Source organism: Cavia porcellus, unplaced genomic scaffold (genome assembly GCF_034190915.1).
Source record: "Cavia porcellus strain 051 isolate PalLab524CR breed Dunkin Hartley unplaced genomic scaffold, mCavPor4.1 scaffold_18, whole genome shotgun sequence".
NCBI classification, from domain to species: domain Eukaryota; kingdom Metazoa; phylum Chordata; class Mammalia; order Rodentia; family Caviidae; genus Cavia; species Cavia porcellus.
The window spans coordinates 9204806-9217506 of NW_026947501.1; the positions used below are offsets into that span (position 1 = coordinate 9204806).

General features: G+C 38.4%; 1 protein-coding gene across 6 annotated transcripts in view; it reads left to right on the forward strand.

Annotated features, from left to right (window-relative positions):
- Erlec1 (endoplasmic reticulum lectin 1) overlaps positions 1–12701 on the forward strand; it is a 51610-nt gene that overhangs the window by 20489 nt on the left and 18420 nt on the right. For 2 of the 6 annotated variants that reach the window (XM_063229364.1, XM_063229365.1), the window contains exons 9-13: positions 1232–1393; positions 2000–2059; positions 9088–9212; positions 10616–10693; positions 11201–11276. In XM_063229364.1, the coding sequence (XP_063085434.1) occupies positions 1232–1393; positions 2000–2059; positions 9088–9212; positions 10616–10693; positions 11201–11276 (501 nt within the window). The remainder of the gene's footprint in view (positions 1–1231; positions 1394–1999; positions 2060–9087; positions 9213–10615; positions 10694–11200; positions 11277–12701) is intronic. The other 4 variants (XM_063229366.1, XM_063229367.1, XM_063229368.1 and 1 more) reach the window with 2 other exon arrangements.

A 12701-nucleotide genomic window follows, 5' to 3' on the forward strand; every position in this document is an offset into this window, starting at 1 on the left:
ACTGTCTCATCACTGAGACACATTACCCAGCACCCACAATGTAAAGAAGGAGAGGTTTATTTGGACTCACAGTTTTTAGAGATTTGAGACCATAATCATCTGGCATGATGGAAGGGCCTCCTATGGAGGAAAGCTGCTGAACTGCTCAAGTCATCGTAGCCAGGAAGCAGAAAGAAAAGGGAAAAACAAGGGAAAAAGATCACCTTCCAGATCACCAATAGTGCCTGCTAGTCTCTTTAGTTTTAAATATTATGACCCCTCATCTTTGCTCTTACCTCTTTTTTAAGTTACCATATGCATACACACATTCACAAGTATATAATAAATCACAAATTATTGTTCATGTTTCAGGAAATGATCAAGGGTTTTCCTTTTGTGAGGTTTCCATAGCTCCGTTTTTTGTCGGAGTCTGTTTGAATCATTCTTCTGTGAGTCTGGTTTTCCTGTGCTCTTCCTAGTTTAAAAGGATCCCTGTATCTCCCCAACTAAATTGCAGGCTTCTCTAGGGCAGCAGCCATGTTCTGCTGCATTTGAATAATTGTTCTAATATTCTTACTCATTATCAGCCAGCTTCTCTTTAGCATTCTTGTTATCCTTCCTTTACCCTAAATGAACACTTCTTAAAGTTAAATGCAGCAACATAAAGCCTAACAAGTAAAATAAGAACCATGAAACCAAATATATAGATGAAAATTGTCTATGTTCTATTATCTCTACGTTCCTTAAGCTCCTTTCTGGAGCTTTCTGTATATTCTGGGCTTTTGTTTTTTGGGTTGTTTGTTTTGAGACAGGGTCTCGCTATGTAGCTCAGGCTGCCTTGAATTCACTATGTATCCTAAACCAGCCTCAAACTCCTCTGAGTGCTAGGGATACAGGCATGCATTACCATGCCCAGCATACACTTACTTTGCAAAGTTCACTTTATTTTTTATTTTTATTACATGTTTGCAATACATTACATTCGTCATGAGAAGTTGGTGCGTGTACATAATACGTACTATTTTTTTACTTCCCTTCCCCTCCCTCTGTCTTTTGGTCTTCTTCTCCCTGTTTCCTATTGTCCCATCTTTGATTATGCTCTTTAGAAAAACTGATTTTCTTAAAATACATTTTTAAAAATGGAAAACATATTTTTCAAATTTTCTACACTTTAAAAATAATAATTTAAGCCACAACAAAAATAATTCAGTGTAGCATGAATACCATTAAACATATGTCTGCTTAATTTTAGGAAGATTTGCAGTCAACTAAAGAAGAAAGGTTTCCAGCCATCCACAAGCCTATTGCTGTTGGCTCTCAGCCAGTGCTCACTGTCGGAACAACCCACATATCCAAACTGACAGATGACCAACTTATAAAAGAATTCCTTAGTGGTTCTTACTGCTTTCATGGGGTGAGAAGTGAACCTTCAGTTTAAATATTTATTTTAAAACTTTCACTTGTCAGTTATCCGTGGGTGTTAGGAGCACCGCAGCAGATTTTTGTCTAAAGAGAAATGATGGGATCTTGCCAGACTAGTTTACATTTTCTCTTGCATTCTTGTACTGCTGCATCTTTATAATCTATAGCCATTGTCCTCTCTGTATACACAAGGTGAAAGTTGACCTTTCCTCTGGCCATGATGTGTAATTCTGGTTGATTGCTGAAATTGGCATCAGTGATTATAGCACCTACAGTTTGGTTTTATACCAATCACAACTTAAATCCAAATTAACATCTCCCATCACAAAAGTAAAATTAGCCTCTGCATAATAGCACCAGTGAGAAATGTGCTTACAAGTAGAATTTTTCTTTACTTTATCAAAGCAGTGCAACAGCTCTTCATATTTTCTCTTTTCAGATTTCTAGAGATTTTCAATTTTCAACCATACTATTTCTCTTGCAGGTCATAAAAGTATGCACCTATATTTGCATCACTGTCTTGTGGCAATATTAAATCAAGCCCTCATTCTCTCCTTCTGTGTGTATAACTTGATCTAATATATTTTGTTTGTTTTAGGGTGTTGGTTGGTGGAAATATGAATTCTGCTATGGCAAACATGTACATCAATACCATGAGGTAAAGAATAACATTTACATATCATTGTGCCACATACCATTGTGCCATATCATTGTGATAGATTTTAAATTTTTGCTTTGTTTTGTTTTTGCAAGGCTGGGGCATCAAACTCAAACCCTTGAACATGCTAGGTAGGCAAGCACCCTACCACTAAGCTACATCCCTAGGTCTAGATGAAGTTTTTTAAATCTTTTGTGGAAAAAAAGAAGGGAATTGATACCACTTTTAATTATAAAATGATTTTAATATCCAAGTATGAGAAACCAGGAAACTCGGTGTTAACTACAATCAGTCATCTTGAAGTGACATTGCTGTTAGCTCTGTGTTTTTCTCTGTTTGTGAACCTGCTACAGCCATAAGCTTTTGTGACTATCCTTTTTTCTTTGATTGGGAAAAATTAGCCATTTTTATAATTAATCTTTAAGAAAATAATCATAAAATAGTGTATTAATGATGCAATTAGTAAATTTGGGTACAAGTAATAAGTTTCACAACTAAGAGAAGGTACCATTTCAAAATAAGTATTAAGATTACAATGTAAGCTTTTTAATTCTGTTATGATGTTATAAATCAGCACAGTTTATGTTTCTCACATTATGTCAGTCTATGTAAATTCCTTCTCTTTTGGGGGCTGGGGATTTAGCTCAGCGGCATAAGCACCTGCCTTGCAAGCAGGAAGTCATGAGTTCGATTCCCGGTACTGATAAAAACAAAAAAGACAAAAAAAAAAATTCCTTCTCTTTTTTTTGAGACAAGATCTCACTGTGTAGCCCAGGCTGGCCTTGAACTCCCTATGTAGCCCGGGCTGGGCTTGAACTTGCAGTGATCCTCCTGTCTCAGCCTCCCTAGTACAAGGATTACAGGCATGTACCATCATGCCCAGACAATCCACTTAAATTCTGATGTTCATGTTTCAGTAATTTCATTTGTTGTAAGTTATTTTGCTTAGTAAGTTAAACTGCTAGACATTAAAAACAGACTTTAATCAATAAACATTGGCCTGGCTGCCTCAAAAGTCTCTTCTCATTACTTACAAGAAATAATAACTAGTGATTAGAAAATATTGTAGTTGTCCATGTAAGATATTTTGAACAGATCTTAAATTCCAAGAAAAACTATAGTAGGACAGACGAATTTACCTTATATGAAGTATCTGTAAGCTTTTTTTTCTTCACTGAAACCTGAGAGGATTCATTTAAGTATATTTTTACTTATTTGTGCTTCTTTGCAGTTTTTTAAATAACATTTACTAATACAGACAGAAAAAGGATAAAGTAGGCTAGGAATATAGCTCAGCAGCATAAGTGCCTGCCTGGCAAGTGCACAGTGCTAAATTTGATTGCTAGTACCAAAAGAAAATGAAAAAACAAAAAGGATAATGTACTGTCTTAATTACTTTTCTTTTGTTGCTGAGACAAAATACCCAGTGCTCAAAATTAAAGGGAAAGGTTTATTTAGCTCACAGTTTGTGGAGGTTTTAATCTATAACCTGCTAGGTCCACGGCAGAGTGGCTCATAGCAAAGGGCAGCAATTCATGGTGGCAGAAGATAGCAAAAACAAGAGGCAAAAAGGGAGGAGCAGGTAAAGAAGACTTTTTTCCTCCCTTATATTGTATGTAGGCCACACTCACACCCATATTACCAGCATCAGACCATGAATTAATCACAAATTCTAGAAACCTGCCCCTGTGACTGCATGAGGCTTTGGAGGGACATGCAAACTCAAGTCATAACATTGTGCCCTTGGACCCACAAAGACTCATGCATATCCTTTATGCAAAAGACATTTAGTCCATCTTAAAATGTTGCCAGAGTCATAACAGTTTCAGCGCTGCCGAAAAGTTCAAGTCCCAAGCCTCCTCTCCGATGTAAGGTAAGCTCTTAACTTCAACTCCCTGTACAAATGAAAAGTTAAACACTTCCAACATTCAGTGGCACAAGATAAACATTCCCATTCCAAAAGATGTAAACAGGGTAATGCAAAGGAATGGGACCAAAGCAAGTCCAAAGCCCAGCAGGACAGACATTAAGTGCTATAATTCCATGTCGAACATCCAAAGCAATATGTGGCAAGTTGTAAAGCTCCAAAGGGTTTCATGGCTCCCCTCCATAGCACTTCCAGTGGTTGTATCTCCCACAGCTTCTCTTTGGGGCCTGCTTTGCTCCCTCCTTGCAAGTTTCCTCAGATGATCCGCATTCCTGGCTTCTCCAAACTTCTGGAGTCTCCAGTGTACCTTTGGCTTCACCCTCACAGATTCACACATTGTCCTCTCAAGGGCACACTGCCTGGCCTCCCAGGTCTTTTTCTGAAATCCAGGTGTAAGCTATCTTAACCTCAGAGCTCTTGCATTCTGCATGCACCATTCTGCCAGTACCACATGGCTGATGCCAAGGTCTGCTGCCAGCTGAAGCCAGGCTTTCCTCTCTCTTGGCAGTGGGGATTGAATGCCTGGATCACTGAGCACTCTGGCCTGATTCTAAGGAACAGATTCTCTATGCTGCCGCCATTTTGGAACTTGGTGCAACCACTGCCACCATTCTGGAACATTGTGTGGTCACCACCATTCTGAACGTGGTGCTCTGCAGCTTTCTCCTCAAAGCGAGGTTTTTCACTTTTGCTTCTTGTGATGCCCTCAGACCACCTTTTCTATTCTTTTGTTCCTTTGAGCAACTAAGATCTCCTCTTCTCTATCTTTGTAGTCCACAGTTTTACTGGAGTTTCCTTTCTGGCCAAACTCACAACATTTTAAATCATCCAGCTGACCTCTTTGTTTTTGATTCACAACATAAATCTGACTAAAACCTCCCAACATCAGCCATGCCACCACCTCAGCATTAGACTATCTTGAAATTTCTTTTACCAGTTTAGTCCACCCTCCTTAATCTCAGTGTCAGGCAAAGCCTGGACCTGAGCAAAATAAGACAAACTTTCTGCAAGTCATAACAGCCCATGCAGTCCTTCCCAGCAGAAACTTCCTGAACCTGATCTGAACTGGCAGGATTTCTGTTTGCCTTCTGGTCTTCTAAGTTCTGACCAGAATCTCCTATACAGAACATCCCAAGGCATTCCAAATCTACTTCTTCAGACAACATCTCTGAACCTTTCTGGATTCTTGCCACAAAAGTCATTCCCAAAGACTCTTGAACCACACGATCAGGTACAGTCACAGCAATGACTCCTCTTCTCTGGTGCCAAATTTGTTGTAGTCAAGGTCTGCAAGGAGAAAGACAATACAGGACATATAATGTACAGAACTACTTTCTAATCATCACCCAAAGAGTTAAATACAAGAAGTATAGGAAATCTTTCCATACACTTAAAGACAAAAAAAAAATCCAGGTGAGGGTCTGGATCCCATAGCAATGTTCTGCATGAGTTCAGTTGAAGACCTAGAGCTTATGATAATGCCTCCCATATGTCCAACTGGAGAACTAGAGCCCACAACAATGACTCATGTGAGTCCATTTCATAGATCCACATTGGGAAGTTCCCAAGGTCAGCAGTGGAAGCTAGAAAGTCTGTGCCAGGGGAATAAACAATCTGTCATTAGGCTTACTGTTCTGCGCTGGATCCAGGAAGCAATGCTCAAAGTAAGAACCACATCTCCCTGAAAAGCACCACAGCCATCCTCAGTGACAATGAGGCCCCAAGCCCCTCTGATAATGAGAACAGCGGAGTTCCTATCAGGAAGTCAGCGTGATAGCTTCTCCTTGAGGCTGAGCAGCACATCATCTTCTTCTCTGGAGCCAGAAAGCAATGCTTAACATAAGGACCAGACCTCCCTAAAAGTGAACTGCAGCCATTCTCAGCAACAACAAGGCCCTCAGGTCCTCTAACAATGAGAATAGCCAAGTTCCTGTCAGGAAAGAAACTCAACAAGCTCCTCCAGGAGAATCCATGCAAACAGGAAAACCAATACTCAGCACCACGCTGATTCAGTTCAGCTGGTGTTACAAGTTGATCACCAGTTGTCAATCCACCACAAGTGCTAACTATAGCCCAGCTAATGCCCAGTGACTTTTTTGGCTGAATGAATGTATGCCAGAATTTTAAAATAAAAAGTTAGTTCCTTCTGTGCCATCATCCCACATTTCCAAATTAAGAAAATAAGTAATTAAGAAAAAAATTGATATACATAAATGTTGATGTGACTCTTAATTTCTGCAGAAGGGAATATGCACTGCCCTGTACTTGTTTTCACTTAGTAGCATGGAGATCTTTCTATATCAGCAACAACCAATCTTACCCTTTTTGGCACTAGTAGAATTATATCTTTACCTACAATGTACATTTTTTTCTGTAGTAGTAGGAATTGAACTAATGGCCTTTGTTTTGAGCTCATCACCAACCCTCTCTTATTTTTTTATTTTGAAACAGGGTCTTACAAAATTAAGTTGCCCAGGTTGGGCTTAAACTTGGAATCATTCTGCCTCAGCTTCTGGACTGCATAGAATACAGTCTTGTATGCCCCATTACCGACAGTGTTCTTAACCAGACTACTACTGATTAACCTTTAAGTTGTTTCCAGTTTTTGCTATGGTAATATTTTAGTGATATTTGTATTGGCACACCTTTGCCAGTATATTCATATCACGCACTGTACATGTCCGAGCAAGGTATATGCATACTGAAAAATTCCCTTCCAGAGTACTGCTAATTATAGAGGCTGTTTTCCCTCATAATTAACAACAGGAGATTTAATCTTAATTTTTCCAAGGCCATCTAACCTAGAACTTTCTGAGAGACTGCTAGGTGTTTGGGAGCTATAGTAGCTGTCCAAATGTGGTGGCACATGCCTCTAGTACCAGCACTAGAGAGGATCACTGGGAGTTCAAGGCCAACCTAAGTACATAATGAATTCAAGACCACCCTGCACTTCATAGTGACACCCTGTCACAAAATACAATGAAAAAAGTAACAGGAGCCAGGTATGATGGCACATACCTATAACCCTAGCTCTTTAGGAGACTGAGGCAGGAAGACTGCATGTTTGAACCCAGCCTGGGCAACTTAACAAGATCTTGTCTCAAAATTTTTAAAAAGTATTTTTGTGGGGCATAGCTCAGTGCAAAGATCAAGAGCTTACTCTCTAATAAAAAGTAAACAAATGAGTAATTTTTTAAAAAAAAATCATAGTAACTGGGCTGAGGGTATAGCTTGGTCAAAAAGCACTTATCTAGTACTTGTGAGACCTAGCACCACCAAGAAAAATTAATAATAATAGCAAGTACACAGTATATGCCAAGTACTGAGTACTTATACAGAGACTCATTTAACCCTCAAAACAGCCTTAAGAGGTAAGTATTGTTATTCCAAGATTAAAAAAAAAAAAGAAAGATATAGTAAGTCACTTGCCAAAAATCACATAAGTAGTAAATGGGGGGGCTGGGGATTTAGCTCAGCGGCATAAGTGCCTGCTTTGCAAGCAGGCAATCGTGAGTTCGATCCCTGGTACCGATAAAAAAGGGAAAAGACAAAAAAAAAAAAAAAGAGAAATAAGTAGTAAATGGTAAAATTACAGTTCAAAACCAAACAGTCCTGCTCTCCATACAGCCTCTTAAACACTCGGTTTGCTGCTCTACTCCCTGTCTAGGAGCTTAGGTCTAGTATTGAAAAAATGTATAAAAGCTATGTCTTCAGTAATTTCTACCAGAAGTAATTTCTACCAGAACAGTGGCCCAGCACTCTAAGGGATTTTTAAGTATACTAACCAGAAGTATATAATTTCCTGTTGGGGCATACCTGTAACTCCCAGTCCACAGTGTTAAGCAGGAAGATCATGAGCTCAAGACCATCTGGGCAACTTAGTAAGATCCCGTCTCAAAAAAAATGTGCTGGGGAGTTATATAGCTCAGTGCCAGAGTGCTTGCTTAACATAAGCAAGGCCCTGGATTCAATCCCCATTACTGTAAAAAAAAAAAAAAAGAAAAGAAAAGAAAGAAAAAGAACTATACTATTGCCTACCTTGGGACCCTGGCATAAAATATGAAGGAAGGGAAGAAAGGAATTGAAACAAAATGATAAAAACAGTACAAGGGAGGGAATTTCTGGACAGATAATTTTAACATAGAATTAAACAGAGTCAAGTGAGTAGTAAGGAAACCAACATTGAAAAAAAGATGATGACCACGTAACCTGAAGTTTTCCACTGACGAGAATAGAAGTGGGAAAGTGGGCCCCGCGGAATGAAATGCTCTTGGTGTTGCTTTCACAATCCAGGTGATTTCTATTTTTTGTTCTTATTTTGTGTCATGATCTCACTATGTAGCTCAGGCGTGCCTTGCTCACTTGCAACTGACCTGGATAAGACTAGGTAATTTATGATGCAAAGAGATTTATTTCTCATGTTCCTTCGGCTAGGAAGCCCCGGTGCCGGCATCTGGCAAGAACTGTCTCCTTCGTCCCACTTAAGCAAGAAGTGAGACGAAAGCAAGAAGGTGGGAGAGTGAAAGGTGAAACCCAAAGCTTTCAGCCATTTCAGAGTCAGCATTAGTCCATTCCTCAGGATGCGGCCCTGGGCCTGATGCTTCCTGTCACACCCTGCCTCCCAAGCACAGCAACAGAGGTAGAGAACAAAGATGTAATTAAGGATAACAGTACTGTGCCCGAGGTGGTGGCTCGGTGGTAATAATAGTTGCCTAAGGGCCGTGGGTTCAGTCCCCAACACATGCACACACACACAAACACATACTCACACCACAGCAGTGTGTGATTATACAATCTAGGTATGAAAGACCGAACTTTGGTTGGTGTAAACAGGGTGTGCTGGAGTACAAATGTAGAGGAAGAGTTGGTGTAACTGATACAGGAGAGGAAAAGCTTGAGTCGAAGATAACTGTATTGAGAGCTAGCCAGACTAGAGGTTAGTTATATTATTCAGAGAAATAAACAATAAAGAAAATAGATTTCTACTCACTGAGTTTGCTTATTACCATTACCTTAAAAAATAGAAGTCAGGTATGCAAATAGAAAATGAAGACGTGGGTTTAGAGGATGCTCAGTAATCTGCATAAATGTTTTGTTTTAGGACAAGGATAGTGGAAAAACTTCTGTGGTTGTGGGGACTTGGAATCAAGAAGAACATATTGAGTGGGCAAAGAAGAACACTGCCAGAGCATACCAGCTTCAGGACGATGGGACCCAGATAGTCAGGTAAAGACCAACTTCATTTGCCTTTGGATCTGATTAGTGGAATTTTCAGAACTCAGAATATTGATAAACATAAAAATTTAAACACATAAGTAAAATCCCAGGTCAGACTTGGATTTTTTTCAGTGGTATCTTTAAATTAGTCGTCTTTTGGAGGAGAAACAACACAGTGTGAGAGTTAAGATCATTGTCTTTCCACTCAAGTGCTAGCTGGCTCCCCACTTCATACCTCCAGTGAGCTATGGAGTCATTATACACCTCCCTCTTCTTGTTTAATGACCTTTGGACTCCACTAGGATTATTGTGAGATAATTCGTTTATAGGATGGTGCCTGGCATGCAGTAAATTTGGGCTGCTGCCTTTAACAGTGGTGACAGTATGCTAATGAAGGTGTGGTGTTAGTGACAGGGCCTCAGTTCCATAAAGCATTTCCTCTGTTATGTGTAATCTTTATCTTAAAATAGTTAATTTCGTTTCAATGTACTCTAATAGTTCCCCGTATTACTTTTGTAACGTTATGGTTGGAAATAGTTGAACAGTGACTTTTTGAAAAGCAGCTGCACATCTCTGGGGTTATGTGAGTATATTTTGTTATACCAGAAGGAAATGAATCTCATTTCCAAAGAAATCAGCTTTAGCATGTTGTGTACCTTACCCACTGTATTTTAAATTGTTCATTCTTGTGTCTTCTCAGGTGTCCCTTTGTCTTTCCTAGAACAGACAGTATTAAGAGAGTGTTTTCAGAATGTACCATACTGAGTTAGTGCGATTACTGTATAAAAATTCAAGTATTTGGATATATTAAACCTGTTCATGTACGCCTCATATGACAGTAGTTTATGAGTCATATGCAAAAAGTATTGAAGCGAAGGAGGTGAGACTAGAATATACCACTCCTTTGACAGTCATAACTTGACTCGGCTTACTTTCTGTGCCACCTACAGTACAATATTTTAATAAAATTAACATAATAGTAATTAGAAACAAAGAATATACTGACTTAGCTGGGAAAATGAATAACTTTTTTGAGTTTTTTGAGGCAGGGTCTTGCTATGTAGTCCAGGCCAGCTTTGAACTTACTATGTAGCCCAAACTGACCTCAAACTTGCTACAATCCCCCTACCTCAGCCTCCTGGGCACTGGAATTACAGGTATGCATCACCACACCCAGTTTAAAACAATTTTTTTAAAGGAGTCTAACCTTAACTGTGCTTATACAAATAATATGCAACTTGAAAAAGTTAAGACAATACAAATGATCTTTAATTTATAGTCTCCTTATAGAATCTGAAAGACGCTCTGACATAACCCTAAAAACCCTAACCATCTTCTCACAGTGTATATTACAATTACTCAGAATTAGTGAGGTTTTAGTTTAATAAAGCTTGTATGTTTCTCTGATTCAGGATGGTCTCACATTTTTATGGAAATGGAGATATTTGTGATATAACTGACAAACCAAGACAGGTGACTGTAAAACTAAAGTAAGTTGAACCATCAAATCATGCTTTATGCCTTTCTCTTTTATGTGCTTCCTGTAGACAGAAATCATATATAAATATAAAATATAATTACAAATAGTTATTAAATTGTTTTAATTAAACTATTCTAAGTCCACCCATTTTAATTGAATGTCTATAATTTAAGACTATCATTAGGGGAAAAAAAAGACTATCATTAGGCCGGGTTTGGTGTTGCATACCTATAATCACAGCACTCAAGAGGATGAGGCAGGAGGTTTGCTGCAAGTTTGAGGCCACCCTGGCTACATAGTGAGTTCAAGGCCAGCCTGAACTACATGGCATGACCTTGTCTCAAAAAACCAAAGAGTACAACTATTACTGAGGTTGTGGCTTTATGGTAGAACATTTGCCTAGCACTTGCAAGGGCCTTAGTTTAATCCTAGGTACTGCAAAAAGAAAAAGAAAAAGATTACTATTAAAAAATCATCTCATATGATGTGGCAGTACGTTAAATTACGTCTCTTATAGGTGTAAAGAATCAGACTCTCCTCATGCTGTTACTGTGTATATGCTAGAGCCTCATTCCTGTCAGTATATTCTTGGGGTAAGTAAAAAAAAATTTCCAAAAAAGTGTAGTTGGTGGCTATGTTTTAACTTGTTGCATTAAGTCTGTGAAGGACCTTTACAGTACTTAAGACTTAATATAGACTCCTTGCCACTTCTGTGATAAATGATTTGTGTTGTACTGAAATTTACAATAAATGCATAAATTTTAAGTGTTGAATTTACAGAATTTTAACAGTCTTACATATCCACTAGATTGTCACTTAAAACAAGGTAAATGCCACTTGCACCAGTCCTCTCCTGTGCCTTTCTAGAGAACACTCCTTAGCACCTCTCCCAAAGACAGCCCTTCGGATTTCTGCCATAGAAATTAACTGTGCTTCCTCTTGGATTTTCACCCGCGTGGAATTACAGAGTTTATACTTTTTATGCCTGGCCTTTTTGACTTGGCATATTGTTTTGACAGAATACTCCCTATAAATGAATTCGGCAAACTAACGACAGGACTCGAGAATGAAAGTATAGTTCGGAAATTTGGTCATAGAGAGTGTCTTTGTCAGTCTTTTACCCTTTTGTTTGTTGTTGTGGTTGGTTGTTTTCTTGATTATTTCTCTTTTTTTCCCCAAAAAATCTATATTATTTCAAGGATAAAAAGAAAAAATAAAAAAGAAGAAACAAAACTTCAACAAAATTTCAAAACACGCCAATCAGGGGCAACAGTGGTACATACATTATGCATTATCATCTCTAAATCATTCACCCACAGCATGAGACATCTACATTCAATTGAACTAAAATCTTTCTCTTCAGTGAACTCAGAGAATTCAGTAGTATAACTATCTTAACAATTTTTTACATACATACATTTAAACATATACATATGTTTTTTTCTTTCAGCTTCTTTATGACTGACTAATACTCTATTGTACAAAAATACCACATCTTTTTATCCATCCCTCAGTTGGTGGGCATTTAGGTTGCTTCCAAGAGCTGGCTATTACAAACTATGGTGCTATAAACAGGGGTTTTATGTGGTATTATGTTTTTAATTCTTTGGGGAAGATACTCAGAAGGAAAATAGCTGGGTTGAATAGGACCTCCAATCTTAGTTATTTTTTTTGAGGAATCTCCTCACTGATTTCCACAGTGGTTATAGCAGTCTGTACACTCACATAGAGAGGGATTCGTTTTTCCCTACAGCTCCTCCAGCATTTGTTATTGCTTGACTTCTTGATAGTAGTCATTCTTTCTGGGGGAGGTGCGATCTCAGTGTTGTTTTAATGTGCATCTCTCACATGAACAGTGAGGTTGAACATTCTTTCACATACTTATTTGCTGTTTGTATTTCTTTGTCTGAAAAGTGTCTGTTCATCTCAAATGCTAATTTTTGGAATGGGGTATTTAAATCTGGCAGGACTTATTTTTTTGAGTTCTTAATGTGTTCTTGATAGTAATTCTTTGTCTG